This window comes from Vulpes lagopus, chromosome 4 (genome assembly GCF_018345385.1).
Source record: "Vulpes lagopus strain Blue_001 chromosome 4, ASM1834538v1, whole genome shotgun sequence".
In the NCBI taxonomy this organism is placed as follows: Eukaryota; Metazoa; Chordata; class Mammalia; order Carnivora; family Canidae; genus Vulpes; species Vulpes lagopus.
Genome location: NC_054827.1, coordinates 92,727,330 through 92,743,248, shown reverse-complemented (window position 1 = coordinate 92,743,248; position 15,919 = coordinate 92,727,330). Strand labels below are relative to the sequence as shown.

At 40.6% G+C, this 15,919-nt stretch overlaps 1 protein-coding gene across 7 annotated transcripts in view; it reads left to right on the top strand.

Moving 5' to 3' along the window:
* HERC2 (HECT and RLD domain containing E3 ubiquitin protein ligase 2) overlaps window positions 1–15,919 on the top strand; it is a 243,873-nt gene that overhangs the window by 55,606 nt on the left and 172,348 nt on the right. For 6 of the 7 annotated variants that reach the window (XM_041751247.1, XM_041751245.1, XM_041751249.1 and 3 more), the window contains 9 exons: window positions 435–535; window positions 1,035–1,191; window positions 2,957–3,067; window positions 4,241–4,412; window positions 6,291–6,464; window positions 8,986–9,174; window positions 9,770–9,921; window positions 12,616–12,773; window positions 12,863–12,976. In XM_041751247.1, coding sequence (XP_041607181.1) covers window positions 435–535; window positions 1,035–1,191; window positions 2,957–3,067; window positions 4,241–4,412; window positions 6,291–6,464; window positions 8,986–9,174; window positions 9,770–9,921; window positions 12,616–12,773; window positions 12,863–12,976 — 1,328 coding nt within the window. Of the gene's footprint in view, window positions 1–432; window positions 536–1,034; window positions 1,192–2,956; window positions 3,068–4,240; window positions 4,413–6,290; window positions 6,465–8,985; window positions 9,175–9,769; window positions 9,922–12,615; window positions 12,774–12,862; window positions 12,977–15,919 lie in introns of all 7 variants that reach the window. The other variant, XM_041751250.1, reaches the window with a different exon arrangement.

Sequence of the window (15,919 nt, the reverse complement as noted above, 5' to 3'; positions counted from 1 at the left end):
GAGTCCAAAGTATAGATTCCATAGCCCTGGGTGCAGTCTCAGGCATTTGTCATATTCTTTGTGTGTTCTTCAATCACCTTACCTGCCTTTTCTTTACTACATGCCATTTAATCTCCCCATTTATGTATTTATGTCTATTTTCTGCTTACCCTGTGTTTCTCTCTAATAATATCAGCTCTCAGATTATTTTGTGAATATTTTTGCAATTCACTTAAAATTCTAAATGTTTTCTTAAAGTAAAAATTTCCATTACAAAGGACATTTGATAAGTTTTTAAATATGAAACTAAAAGTCACACAGTGTCTTCCTGCTGTCTGAAGAAATCCATTGATCACATTTTCATATAAATCCTTCCATATTATTTATCTTATTTTAGTATTTGCACATTACTCTGACTGACCAGTTATTACAACTCCCATATGTGTTGTCCACAGTTCCCGGCCCACAGGCAAAGGAGTGGAAGGACTTGCAAGAGTTGGATCCCGAGCAGCTCTCTCCTTTGCCTTTGCCTTCTTACGCAGGGCCTGGCGGTCAGGTATGTAGGCCTAGAGTGTTCTGTTAACCCCAACACATCAGGAGACTTGGGTGGTCTTCTCAGTTCTGCCACCACATGTGCTTGGTCTGATCCCATATGCTCTCTGTGCCTCATTTTTTTTTTGTTTATAGAATGAGGGGCTTAAGTCTGTTTGATTTTTCAGGTCTGTTCTTTAAAAAAAAAAAAGAAAAAAAGCGCATATGTGTGTACATCCCAGGTGAACCACTGCAGTGCATCAATGCTGATTTATTTTCTAGGAGAACAAGAAGTTAGAATTGCTCATGGGCGAGTTGAACTGACTTTGGGGCACTTGTATTAAGTTTTAATCTCTTGAGTTCTTAGAGTATCTTGTTGAGAGAAAAGTGAGGGATTGAAAATGTGACAGTGGCATACTCTCACATGGAGGAATAGGAGGCCTCTCTGGGAAAGTGGGGAGGGCTTTACTTGTCAGTGCTGCTTAAGGAGTGGGTGGCCTCCTCTGATACACGTGTGTGCCCAGGGGAGGATGCAGATCTCTGCAGCGAGCTGTTGCAGGAGTCCCTGGATGCCTTGAGAGCTCTGCCTGAGGCCTCACTCTTCGATGAAAGCACTGTGTCCTCTGTGTGGCTGGAGGTGGTAGAGAGAGCAACCAGGTTCTTGAGATCCGTCGTGACAGGGTAAGTTCTTTCTTTTCACATCTTACTGCGTGAATGATCCTAACATGCTTCAAAGTCTCATCTCACTGGCTTCTCTTTAGAGCAGGTTTGTGCTGTTTCCAGCTCACCCTTAGCTCTGTGATTCTAGATCTTAGTTTTTAGGTTTTCAAATATTTGCTTTTGAATCTCTGATTAGACCCAGGATTAGACCCATATTGTATTGAATCAGGTGGAAAATGAAAGATGTTTTTATAATGTATTTTTTCAGATATTTTATGATTTGGGAATTAGTCATTCATAAAATGTTTGAGCACTTATTGTGTGCTTCTTGGTGAGAATGTGAATGCTGTCATTCTGAGTGATGGGTGTTGTTTTAATAGACAATGTAGGACTAAATAACCACCCAAGATCAAAATGTTTAAACCTGCATCTGTTCATTTTAGTGTAAAAATATTTTGAACGTGAATCATTTTTCTGTAAGGAAAGTCATGAACTTTGGTCTTAGGTGCTATATGTTTTTGTTAACCATTTTTAAATTTATTTTTATTTTTAAAATATTTATTTATTCATGCAAGAGACCGAGAAAGAGGCAGAGGGAGAAGCAGGTTCCATGAAGGTAACCTGACGTGGGACTTGATCCCGGGTCTCCGGGATCACGCCCTGGGCTGAAGGTGGCGCTAAACCGCTGAGCCACCCAGGCTGCCTCGGTTTTTAAATTTAAAGAAAAATGTATATAGTCAATATATAATTCGGCAGCAAAGGCATAATTAGAGCAAAAGTGAATCTTTTCCCATTCCTTTTGCCTAAGGTCACTGCTGTGTCCTTTCGGTATTCAGGGAGGGACACCCGAGGTCTCTATGCCAACAGGCCATGAGTTCCCCTCCCTAGCGTGCTGATGAAGGCATTGCAGCAAGATTTAGGGCCGTGGGCCCTGAAATAGGCTTCGAATTTGATCCTTGAACCCTGTGGGGATTAGAGGTGCTATCCCCCACACAGTTTAAAATCCATATAGCATACTGTGAACTGGAAGCCTGACCGGTAACATAGACAGTGGATTAACAAATATGTTATTATCTGTATTATATACTGTATTCTTATTATACTATCTAATCTTAAACTTTTTGGTGTTTCTAGGCTACATAGTTCATCTGTGAGTTTTTTCAAATTATTGAAAATCTCCCCCAAATTTTTCTATATATATATATATATATATATTGAAAAAAATCTGTATAAGTAAACCTGTGCAATTCAAACTTGTTCAGGGTCAACTGTAGTTTCAAAAATTCAACTGTAATGGTGATATCAGAAGGTCCTCTCTTCCCCATCTTGGGTTAAGAAGACTTGTTATTTATCATTGGGGAAAAGTTGAAATATTTCTTTGATCAGAGAAAAATACACATAGACATTTTGCTTGTGTTTGCCAGGTGGTTTTAGAAGTTGATTTTTCTACGTTTACATAGAGGGATGTTAATATTCTAATAGCCTTACATGTCATTGAAAGTGGAAACATCTAAACATTTTTCTACCCATGATTTGAATAATGATAAAAAGAATTTTATGCTATGGATGCTGGAATGTTTTCTAATATAGTCATAGTATCTGAATTAATCCGTTCAATAATGTTTACAAATTAATTGTATACTTTAAAATCTCGGATTAAATTTTTTTTTTTCGGATTAAATTTGAGTATTAAGTCTCAGAAACTTGATTCTAAATATTAAAAATATACATGCTGTTTTTAAGATCACATGTTACTTTGTTCTTGGGTCTACTGTTTTCAATTCAGGGATGTTCATGGAACACCTGGTACCAAAGGGCCTGGAAGCATCCCTCTGCAGGACCAGCACCTGGCCCTGGCCATCCTGTTAGAGCTGGCTGTGCAGAGAGGCACGCTGAGGTGAGGAGAATCACAGGCTGGGAGTATGTCAGGGAAATGCTTCTGTATCTGAACATTTGTTTCATTTTATGGTTATTTCATTGAATCATTTGTGATTATAGAAAACGTGTGGTGTTCTGTAATCAAAGAACCACTTCCTAGGACTTTCTCTTCTGTCTAACCTGGGTACACGTATGTTTTCTTCACTTTTTTTATGTTCAATTTTCTAGTAATGTAGGAGCTGTTTTTTTTTTTTTTTTTTTTTTCCCTTTGAATTTTCCTCAAATGATCTTTATTCCATCAGTTAAGGTCCTAGAAGTTCCCTTTAGAAAGTGCTGTTTGAGGGATACCTTGGTACCTTAGTAGGCTAAGCGTCTGACTCTTGATTTCTTTTCTTTTCTTTTTTTCTTTTTTAAAGATTTTATTTATTTATTCATGAGAGATACAGAGAGAGAGAGAGAAGCAGAGACACAGCCAGAGGGAGAAGCAGGTTCCATGCAGGGAGCCTGACGTGAGACTTGATCCTGGGACTCCAGGATCATGCTCAGCACCGAAGGCAGGTGCTAAACCACTGAGCCACCCAGGGATCCCCTCTTTTCTTTTTTTTTTTTTTTTAAGATTTTATTTATTTATTCATGAGAGAGAGAGAGAGAGAGAGAGGCAGAGACAGGCAGAGGGAGAAGCAGGCTCCATGAAGGGAGCCTGTTGGGGTACTCGATCCCAGGACTCCAGGATCACACCCTGGGCCGAAGGCTGGTGCTAAACTGCTGAGCCACCCAGGGATCCCCTGTCTCTTGATTTTGACTTAGCTCTTGACCTCAAGGTTGTGAGTACAAGCCCCCGTATTGGGCTCCATTCTAGATGTGGAGCCTACTTAAAAAAAAAAAAATTGTACTGTTTGAGTTTCTTTTTCTTTTCTTTTCTTTCTTTCTTTTTTTTTTTTTTTTAATACTGTTTGGGTTTCTTAAATGGTTTTATATTTCTTATCCTCAGAAGATGGATATCTTTGCTAAAATCTTGGTATTTATTCAGTGATTTTACTGCCAGGAATTATTTTTTTGGTATTACTTTAGTGGTATCCTTTCAAATCTAAAGTATTTCTGTTTTATTTCGCTGTTTGCTTTTATTTTTGACAGACCATGGTGATAAAAACTAATCTGTTTTGCTAGAGAATAAAGATATTTTCTCTTTCAGCCAAATGTTGTCTGCCATCCTGTTGTTGCTGCAACTGTGGGACAGTGGGACACAGGAAACTGACAATGAGCGGTCCGCCCAGGGCACCAGTGCCCCCCTTCTCCCTTTGCTGCAAAGATTCCAGAGCATCATCTGCAGTAAAGATGCCCCTCATATAGAGGGTGACACTCACGTAAGTATCATAACAAGATTTTGCATTTAAGTAGCTACCTTGATTCAGTTTTTCTAAAAGAGTTATTTAGCCTTTTATAAACAAGATGGGAGTGCACATCTGTGGCAGTAGTTGTCTCTAGGGGAGGGTGTGTATTTGGTGATTACAGCAGTGAGTCAGGTGTGGAACAGGTATGGGCTATCATGGGGTGAGTTTCAGTTGCTGTGGTAGAGTATCACACAAGCACGTAACCTCTGTGTGTGTTCTGGATTGTGTGTACCTAGTAGGAAGAATGTATTTCTTGACATGTATCAGCTTGAACTTTTAGAGAGATTCCTCTGCTGCTTTTTTTTCTTTCTGCTGTACTGGAGCCTTGAGCCCTTCACGTTCGTGGGTTTAGTGCTTGTGTATTTCTAGCGGCCTGGAAACTTGGTTTGGCTGTGCTTTGGCTGTGATGGGGAGTGAGTTTAAGATGCTGAGGAAGATGTAAAGAAGTCATGCTTATGTCCGTGAAGGAGTTAGTTAGAAGGCATGAAAATGGGTAAAAATTCGGACAATATTTCAGGAACAAAGTGTGAGAGTCAAGCAGGTCCTTTTGGGCACTTGCAATGATAATGTGGGGAGGTAGCACAAGGACTTGAGGCTTAGCTTGTGTGGGATAGAATGTGTGTTTAGTTCAGAGGACCTGCTTTACCATGAGGTTGCTTAGTGGTTTATGTTTATTTGTTTTGACCCAGCTTGGAGAAGTCAGGTAAGTCTTCCTCTTTCATGCTCTTCCATATACCATTTATGGAGAAGGCCTCAGATCAGTGAGTACCAGCTGGATTGCAGCACAGAACTAAGTCTGACATACACACATTTTAAAATAAGATTTATTTATTTATGACAGAGAATGTGTGTGTGAGTGCATGAGTGCGTGAGTGCAGGGAGAGGGGGTGGGGAGGGAGAGGAGAAATGAGAGAGAAAGAGAGAGACAGACAGACAGACACTCAGTCCACTGAATGCAGAGCCCAACTTGGGGTTTGATCTCACAACCCTGAGATCATGACCTGAGCTAAAATCAAGATTCAGAAGCTTAGCTGATTGAGCTACCCAAGTGTCCCTGATCTGCATACTCTTAAACACATACTAGAAAAAGAGCGTTGAAAATAGTGGCCTACTTTTTGTTGGCCCTTCCTGTGTGCGGGGCATTGTGTGGAGCATGCCACCTAAGTCATCACTGTGTTTAGTCCTAGAACAGTAAGGCTGGTCACAGAGAAGGGCCTGCCTAGGTCCTGGGTCTGAACTCTGGGACTGCTGCTTTTTAGAGACACAAGTTTGATCTTAGAGGTCTTTTCTACAAAGGCCATCATTCCATTATAAAGTTAATTTTTCTATCACTTGGCAGTCTTTAATGGGAATAAGGCTACTCTGCTTTTAGAAGAATTATATTTGTTACTTTTTTTTTTTTTTTATTTGTTACTTAATGTGTGAGTAACATTAGGTTACTCCAGGGTGGGTGGCATTTAGGTTAAAATAAGTGGTTTTGGTTTGCAAAACCAGGTTAAGGTGCAGTGCTGTGTTCCTAGGAAGCTTGCTTTGTATTCTGAGGGCTCTTGGAGGGTTGAGCCTACAAAGTGTCTGTGCCATGTCATTGACCTGAGTGTAGTATGCACATGGGTAATAGATGTGCAAAATGTGCAGGCACTGCTGTGTGTAGTGTTTTATAGCAAATGTGTAAATATGTAGATGTGTAGTGTCACTGCATCAATAACACTTCTCATTTGATGACCAAAAGGAGTAGATTTACAGATAATGCCTAACTGTTGAGTACCAAAATATAAAGAATGGTTAAGGGCTAATTGTATTACTTTAATTTTTCCACCATTCTCAAGAAGCCTGTTTACTTTTCTTCTGTAGCTTTTGTCTGGTCCTCTGAGCCCCAATGAGAGTTTCCTGAGGTACCTTACTCTTCCACAAGACAATGAGCTCGCCATTGACTTAAGACAAACTGCAGTTGTTGTCATGGCCCATTTAGACCGCCTGGCTACTCCCTGTATGCCACCTCTGTGTAGCTCACCAACATCTCATAAGGTACGTGTGATAGCAGTGTTTCTTCTTTGTATGTTGTATAGTTAGTAGCACTCTTAGATTCTCACTCTGTGCTGATATGGAGACTCAGTTTCTCTGGTGTTGGGGCTAGAGCTGGCTTATAGCTTTTTAAATCTTGTATATGGTTTAAAGTGTTATCAATGATCAGAATGAGTGATGAGCAAGCTGAGGTACACAGGGATTTAGGATCCAATCCATTGTCCCAGTTCTAGAATCAGGAGATGTGTCCCCAGAGAGCTCTCCTTTATCCAAACAACTGCATGCCATTCTGCTTTCCTCACAGAGGTTCCAGTGCCATTTTTGTAAAGTAGGGGCTCAGACCATGAACTGTCTTGATGCTGCTAAGAGCAGTGATAACACTAGTCCACATGTATGAAGAGCCTGCCATGCAGGCCCCTTGAGGACTTCCCACATGTAGTTGCATCTGATCATCACAATACTGCCCCAGTGTATTGATTAAGAAGACTGTCATTTGGGATGGCAGTGGATTTTTCCAGGGTCACACAAGAATTTGGATTTGTATCCAGGTTTTCCTAACTTTTAAATTTATCATGATGTATATTTTAATTTCATTTTATAGTCATAGTCATTTGTTTCTTTTCCAACTAAGTATATTCACATGGTTCAAAAATCAAAATTAAGTGCAAAGATGCTGTTACTTCCTCCTTCCTGTCCTCTCATCTACTGGTTTTACACCTGCTGCTTTTTACTTCTCTAGTCTCTCACATATCCTTTCAGCATTCTCTGGAATAAATGTTATTGGTAGCATGTCGTAGCTTGTTCTTTTCACTACACAGTATATACTGAGGAGCTTGCTCTATTAGTAAACAGAACTTTTTTTATTTTAAAGCAACTCGGTATTCCATGTTTGCATCTATCATGATTTTTGTTTGCATGTAAACTGCTTTACTTTCTCTTGCTGTTTTTAAAATTCTCTTTTGACTCTCTTATTTGCTTTGTGTCTTGATGCCAGACCTCTTTGGGTTGGTTTGGTTGGGGGCTGGCTCTCTGTGGCTCCCAGATCTGGATTTTTCTTTCCTTCCCTATATTCAAGAAGTTTTAAGCTATTATCTCTTCAGTCTTCTGCCCCCTTTTCTCTCTCTTCTTCTGGGATCCCTATCATGTGACCATTATGCTTGACAGTGTTGCGGAGTTCCTTGGGGTCCGTTCTCATTTTGCGTATTTTTTCCCCCTCTCATTTGCTCAGCTTGATTACTTTCCATTACTCTGTCCTTCAGGTTGTTGATCTGTTCTTCTCCCTCCTCTTTTTTGCTATTTATTCCTGATGGTGTATTTTTAATTTCACTTAATGAGTTATCTCTAATTGGTTCTTTCTTAGGTCTTCTATCTCTTTGTGGAGGGTCTCATGGAGGTCCTGCACTTCTTTCTCAATTCTATCAAGTATCTTTATGAGCATTACTTTATATTTGCTATCAGACATATTACTTATCTCCATTTTGTTTAGGTGATTTTGTTCTGCTCTTTCATTTGGGACATGTTCCTCTGACTCCTCATTTTGTCTAAGCTGTGTCTTTTCCTATGTGTTAGGAAAGTTAGCTATGTTTCCTGCACTTGAGAGTAGTAGCTTTATGAAGAAGGGGTCCTGTAGGGCCCCACAGTGCAATGTCTTCTTTTCACCAGAAAATTGTGCTTCAGGATGTCTCCTATATGTGTTGCTACGGGAGTATCCTACTGTTGTGGCTGAGCTCTGTTTGCTTCAGTCCAGTTTGTGATGGTTCTCTGCCTGTTGTTCAGAGTCTGGTGCCTGTGGTGTTAGTGGGCCAGTCCAGGGATGCCTTGGGTTCAAGTCGAGCCAGACCAGGTAGCACCAAACTTGTACGTACTTGCCCTGTTTTGGTCCCTGAGAAACTTTTATTGGTGGATGGGGGCTGTAGTCAGACTAACTGCCTGCCTCTAGCCCATTGCTGGGGTCGCGGTCAGACTAGTGTGTGGTTATCTTCCCCTCTCCCTGGAGCAGGACTCACTTTGGAGTGGTGTTGGCCCTTGTCTGGGCTGCTTGCACACTGCCAGGCTTTGCTTTGATGGGATCTTTGATGGGATCTTGTCCAGAGCTTATCCAAGGGGATGGATCTGCTTTGCTCTGGCCTCTTGTTTATGTCTGTCTGCAGAAAGTCTCTTCTGCCAGTCTTTGGGCTGCTTTCTGGGTTATTTATACCCATGGTGTTCTCTAGGTGGCCACACTGTACAAGGTGAGCCCTGGGTCTTCCTACCCTGCCATCTTCCTCTTTATATTTCTCTTTAGTGGTTTCTATTAAAATGAAATGCTGTGGAAGAATTAATTACCTGTTCAGTTACTTCATCTTACCTGTTAACTAAGGTAATATGGGATGTTATGAGTTATTTTGGTATTTCTTTACATGCTTTGTTTTTATCCTGTGGTATTTCAGTGTTAATCATAGCATAAATTTTTCTTTCTTTTGACTAAGAAGAAAATATTCTTGCTACCATAAAGAAAATGTTTACTTACGTTGTTATCTTACAGGGATCATTGCAAGAGGTCATAGGATGGGGGTTAATAGGATGGAAATACTACGCTAATGTGATTGGTCCAATTCAATGTGAAGGACTTGCCAACCTGGGGGTCACGCAGATCGCCTGTGCAGAGAAGCGCTTCTTGATCTTATCGAGGAATGGCCGCGTGTACACGCAGGCCTACAATAGTGACACACTGGTGGGTGTTCTTGGGCCCAGATTGCTTGCCTTTGTGGATACTTTTCTACTATAGTGCTGCAGAGTTCTAGTCTTTAAGACATTGGGTTTCTGAAGATTTAGAAACACTTGTTCATTGTTTTATTATTTTTATTTAATAATCTTAATAATCATTGTCAAGATTTGGGGGCAGAATTTCTTAGTTGTTAATATTGGGAACTCCTTACAGTAACACTTATTATTGCTTGTCATGATTCCATTTGTATACTAATTTTCCACGTGTAAACTCAGTCAACTATGGGGGGAGTTAGTAACAGATGAGAGAATTTGGCCTCATGGGGATAGAGCATGTTCCTGTTAAAGGAAGGTGCTTTTCACCTTGACTTGTGAATTTCCGTTATGTGGAGGTGGCCTAGTCATGTCACATCACTTGGAAGCTGCCTACTCCTCTGTTGGTAATGGGCAGGTCATCTGGACAATTGGATGGCAGCCTCATGTTCTTTCAGTTCGAGGAGGGTTTGTTAAAATGAGATACATCAGTGAGAAGAGTCATGTTGTTTTTGTTTTCATTGTCCTAGGATTGCTTACTAATTTTTTTCCTGTTTGTACTGTTCTAGGCTCCACAGCTGGTCCAGGGTCTTGCCTCCAGAAACATTGTAAAGATTGCTGCCCATTCTGATGGTCACCACTACCTGGCTCTGGCGGCCACGGGAGAGGTGTATTCCTGGGGTTGCGGGGATGGTGGACGACTGGGCCATGGGGACACTGTGTATGTATGGCCCTTTCTTGTAATTGACATGTTCTCTCTTTGAGTTGCTCTATCCAGAATAGGTGGAAAAGAAAAGTGTGGCTGGGTTGTTTTCCATTTGCTCTGACATGTAGGGCTAGGATGGAGAAGGCTGTCAAGATATGTCAGCCCCTGAGTGACACTATGGGAGTTCTGCCCACAGCACAGAGGGTGACATTAGTTGGCCTTCATGTTCTTCTCTCCCATATTCAAAATTTCCAGCTTTGGTACTCCTGTTTTAACTATACATACCAATACCCCACACGGTGGAGTTTCTTTTTTTTTTTTTTAAATTTTTTTTTTTTTTAAATTTTTATTTATTTATGACAGTCACAGAGAGAGAGAGAGAGGCAGAGACACAGGCAGAGGGAGAAGCAGGCTCCATGCACCGGGAGCCCAACGCGGGATTCGATCCCGGGTCTCCAGGATCGCGCCCTGGGCCAAAGGCAGGCGCCAAACCGCTGCGCCACCCAGGGATCCCCACGGTGGAGTTTCTTAAAGCAAATCCCACATTACTTATTTCTTTATTCAGAAATACTTCAATATGTCTCTATCAGATAAGATCCTACTTTCCTTAGGCCATTCCATTTTCATAGGTACAAAACTCAATAGTTTCTTTTTTCTTTTTCTTTTTTTTTAAGATTGTATTTATCCATGAGAGACACAGAGAGAAAAGCAGAGACCTAGACAGAGGGAGAAGCAGGCTTCCCTGCAGGGAGCCCGATGCAGGACTCGATCCCAGGACCCTGGGATCACAAACTAAGCCAAAGGCAGATGCTCAACCACTGAGCCACCCAGATACCCCTCTGTAGTTTCTTACTGTCCTATTTTGTAGAAGCTTTTGATTATTGTGAGAGACTAGGAGTGAAACAAAATGGTGGGTTTGTAAAAATGGAGAATTCCCACAGCTGCCACAGAGTGGTGGGAACCCTTTTATATGTTTCGGGTTTGAGTAGGGAGCCTGATGGAGAAAAACTTAGGCTTTAGGTTAAAATTGAAGATGCAACTCCACGTCAAGTGGGTTAGAAGTATGAACAGCCGAGTTGAGAGGTGTCTGGCGTATTCTAACTGTGGTGGGATGGAGGTGGGCCCCCCCTAGGTAGAATCTCATATTGTCAAAAAAGCTGAGCAATGTCTGTTATGTGTTAGCATTCAGCAGAAATATCCTAAACTTGACAGTGTTGTAAGGGATTCAGACAAATGTGGTAAAATGATTGTTAGAAACAAAGGAATGCTAATTATGGAATTTAGAATTTTTTTTTTTAAAGAATGATTGTTATTCTCAGACTAGAAGGGAGTGAGATGGATGAGGCACCGAGGACTTGAAAGATGGAGATACAGGCTGGAGACATTAGTTTTTGGCTTCCTTTATGTCATTTGTAATTTGTACTAAATTACAAAGCACAATTTTTTAATTAAATAATACTCAGTTGAGATTAAGTGCTAGATGCTAGATTAAGTAACTTGTCCATTGCTTGAGAAGTTGAGGGAAGGGAAAAAAATCAGTAGAGATGTTAGGAGTTGGAGGGAAACTTTGGGAGGTTGAAACTTGAGCTGAACAGGAAGGAGAGGGCAGCCTCAGTGGCGCAGTTTAGCACTGCCTGCAGCCCAGGGTGTGATCCTGGAGACCCGGGATCGAGTCCCATGTCGGGCTCCTTGCATGGAACCTGCTTCTCCCTCTGCCTGTGTCTCTACCTTTCTCTGTGTGTGTCTCTCCTGAATAAATAAATAAAATCTTTTTTTTTTTTTTTTTTTAAAAAAAAACAGGAAGGAGAAGTGGTATGAGAGTAGGTTTGTTCAGCTCTCCTTGTGCCTGTGTATGTCCCTTCTTCTGTGTGCGTTTATTTATTCACAAAGTAGTAAACCATGTCTTTGGAGAGGATAGACTTGAGTGTTGTCAATCATTTTCTGGATTATAAGCATAGGGCATTTTACTAGTTTTGAAATGAAGAGCCAACTACTAAGACTTCTACCTAATTAGCCCATACTTCCTCTTTTCATTTGTAAAATACAGATTGAGTGTGATTAGTAAACCTTGCTCCTTCATTCTTTCCTCATTTATTTAACAAATGTATAAATTTTAACCATCTGTATGAGGTTTACAAATCCATTAGTTTTAAATTTGATGAGTTTCAGTAAATGTGTGCACATGGGGGAACTGCCACAACTGAGACAAAGAACATTTCTGATGCCCCTGCTACTTTGGACCCCTTTGCAATCATCCCCTACTCCCTACCTCCAGTTTCTGATCTGGCCTCTGTCACAAGTGGTATTTTATCTCTGGCTCTTTGACGTATCAGGATCCCTGAGTTTCAGCCAAGTTGTTGGGCCTGTCAGTAGGTGCTTTGTGCCTGTTGCTGAGTGGTCTGTCAATGGATGGGTCACTGTTTTGCACCACTGTAAACAATGCTGCTCTAGACTTGATTTTACAAGTCTTTAACAAACCTGTTCTGATATTCCTGCTGCATACCATGTTTGGCATTGGGTGCTCAATTAACAAACAGTCATGGAAGTGTTGGGTGTTCGAATTCTATGTTCCTTAGTTACTTCATAAGGCACCTGAAAGGCAAAACTGTTCTGACACTCTGCCAGGTTATTCAGATAGTAATTTTCTTTGCTATCACTAATAGGATCTGTGTAAAAGGACATTTACATTTGTTTTCTTTCTCTCCACAGGCCTTTGGAAGAGCCTAAGGTGATATCTGCTTTCTCTGGAAAGCAGGCTGGGAAGCATGTGGTGCACATCGCATGTGGAAGCACATATAGTGCGGCCATCACTGCCGAAGGGGAGCTGTACACTTGGGGCCGAGGGAACTACGGCCGACTAGGCCATGGTACATTTGCTCTGAGCCAGCTTGAGCATGCAGTGGGAGGTTATTTCTTTTGAGGGACTTAAAATAACAATTGTCCTATCTGTTTGAAGGCTCCAGTGAAGATGAGGCCATCCCGATGCTGGTAGCTGGGCTTAAAGGATTGAAGGTCATTGATGTGGCATGTGGGAGCGGGGACGCTCAAACCCTGGCTGTGACAGAGAATGGTACGCAGTGCTCATGCTGCCCTGGGCATGTTCTTAGGATGAGGAGTGCCGCTTTCCTAAAAGGAGTGAGCTTTGAAGAATAGTGGACCTCATTTGGCTTACCCTTTGTCCATCTTTAAGTGGTGTGCATCTCAGTGTCTTAACTCAGAGGTTAAGAAGTTATATGACTTTTAATTTCTGTTGCCCAGAGTCAGAGAGCTAGTTAGCTGCTATATCCTTCCTATTTGGGCATTTTATGATAAAAAATGAGAGTTACAGTGGAATAATTGACATTCTGAATTGTTTCTGGTTATTATTATTATATTTCCTAATTTCAGCTACCTTTGATTCCCTGTAGTAAATCCTGCTTAGTCTATGTGGATTCTAGTATGATGCTACAATGTTGACTTGTTTTTAATTTTACTTTTGTATTTGTGTTCATTACTGAGATTATACTCATTTTGCTTTTCCTTTGAGGATACATTTAGTGGGTTTGATGGTTAGAATCATAGTAATTTGGGGGGGTATTTTTATTTTTATTTTGACTTTTTTAAAAAATTAAATTCAATTAATATATGTATTATTAGTTTCAGAGGTAGAGGTCAGTGATTCATCTTATGTAATACTTAGTGCTCATTACATCATATGCCGTCTTTAATGCCCATCATGCAGTTATCCTATCCCCCCAGCCTCCTCACCTACAGCAGCCCTGAGTTTCCTATGATTAAGGATCTTTTAGGGCTTGTTTCCCTCTCTGGTTTCATCTTGTTGTATTTCTTCCTCTCTTCTGCTATGATCCTCTGTTTCTTAATTTGTTTCTTAATTTCCACATATGAGTGATCATATTGATAATTATCTTTTTTGATAGACTTATTTTGCTTAGCATAATACCCTTTAGTACCATCCACATCATTGCAAATGGCAAGATTTCGTGTTTTTGATGGCTGACTAGTATACCATTGTATATGTATATACCACACCTTTATCCATTTATCTGTGGATGGACATCTGGGGTCTTTCTATAGTTTGGCTATTGTGGACGTTGATGCTATAATTATTGGATTGCAGGTACCCTTTGTATCACACTATATTTGTATCTTGGGGTTAAATACCCAGGTTGTAGGGTAGCTCTATTTTCAACTTTTTGAGGAACCTCCATACTGTTTTCTTTTTTTCTAAAATTTATTTATTAGAGACAGAAGGAGAGAGAGAGAGAAATAGGCAGAGGAAGAAGCAGGCTCCATGCAGGGAGCCTGACGTGGGACTCGATCTGGGGTCTCCAGGATAATCCCTGGGCTGAAGGTGGCACTAAACTACTAAGCCACTGGGGCTGCCCCTCCATACTGTTTTCCACAGTGGTGGTACCTGTTTGCATTTCTACCAACATTGTAAGAGGGTTCCCCTTTCTCTGCATTCTCACCAACACCTGTGGTTACCTGACTTGTTAATTTTAGCCATTCTGACTGCTGTGAGGTGGTATCTCATTGTGGTTTTGATCTGTGTTTCCCTGATGCCAAGTGATGTTAAGTGTTTTTTTTTTTTTTTTCTTATGTCTTTTGGCCACGTGTATGTCTTCTTTGGAGAAATGTCTGTTGAGGTCATCTGACCATTTTTTGACTGGATTTTCTGTTTTTTGGATGTTGAGGTTGGTAAGTTCTTTATAGATTTTGGATACTAGCCCTTTATCTGTTAAGACATTTGTAGATATTTTCTCCCATTCTGTAGGTTGACTTTTAGTTTTGTCGACTGTTTCCTATGCTGTGCAGAAGCTTTTTATCCTGATGAAGTCCCAATAGTTCAAAAGCAAAAATTTGCTTTTGTTTCCCTTGCCTTTGGAGACCTGTCTTGCAAGAAATTGCTGTGGCCAAGGTAGAAGAGGGTTGCTGCCTGTGTTCTCCTCTAGGATTTTGATAGATGCCTATCTCACATTTACGTCTTTCATCCATTTTGAGTCTATTTTTGTGTATGGTGTGAGGAAATGGTCCAGTTTCATTCTCCTGCCTGTAGCTGTCCAATTTTCCCAACACTATTTGTTGAAGACACTGTCTTTTTTTCCATTGGATATTCTTTCCTGCTTTGTTGAAGATGAGTTGACCATAGAGTTGAGAATCCATTTCTGGGTTCTCTATGCTGTTCCATTGATCTGTGTGTCTGTTTTTGTGCCAGTACCACACTATCTTCACGATTACGGCAATGCAATAGAACTCGAAGTTTGGAATTGTGATGCCCCCAGATTTGGTTTTCTTTTTCAACAGTCCTCTGGCTGTTTGAGGTCTTTTCTGGTTCTATACAAATTTTAGGGTTATTTGTTCCAGCTCTGTGAAAAAAGTTGATGGTATTTTCTTTAGGGATTGAATTGAATGTGTAGATTGCTCTGGGTAGCATAGACATTCTAACCATATTGTTTTTCCAATCCATGAGCATGGAATGCTTTTTCTATTTCTTTATGTGTTCCTCATTTCTTTCATGAGTTTTCTGTAGTTTCCTGAGTAAAGATCCTTTACCTCTTTGGTTAGACTTATTCCTAGGTATCTTACGGTTTTTGTTGGAATTGTAAATGTGATTGATTCCTTAATCTCTCTTTCTTTGGTCTCATTGTTAGTGTATAGAAATGCAGCTTGACTCTGTGGATTGATTTTATATCCTGCCATTATGCTGAATTCATGTATCAGTTCTAGCAACTTTTAGGTGGAGTCTTTCTGGTCTTCTGCATTCAGTGTCATGCCATTGTGAAGAGTGAGAATTTGACTTCTTTGATGATTTGGAGGCTTTTTATTTCTTTTTGTTGTATGATTGTGGTGGCTAGGGCTTCCAGTACTATGTTGAAAAAGAGTGGAGAGAGTGAATATCCCTGTCGTGTTCCTGACCTTAGGGGAAAAGCTCTCAGTGTTTCCCTGTTGAGGACGATATTTAGTGTAGGTTTTTCATATATGGCTTTTATGAGGTTGAAGTATGTTCCCTCTA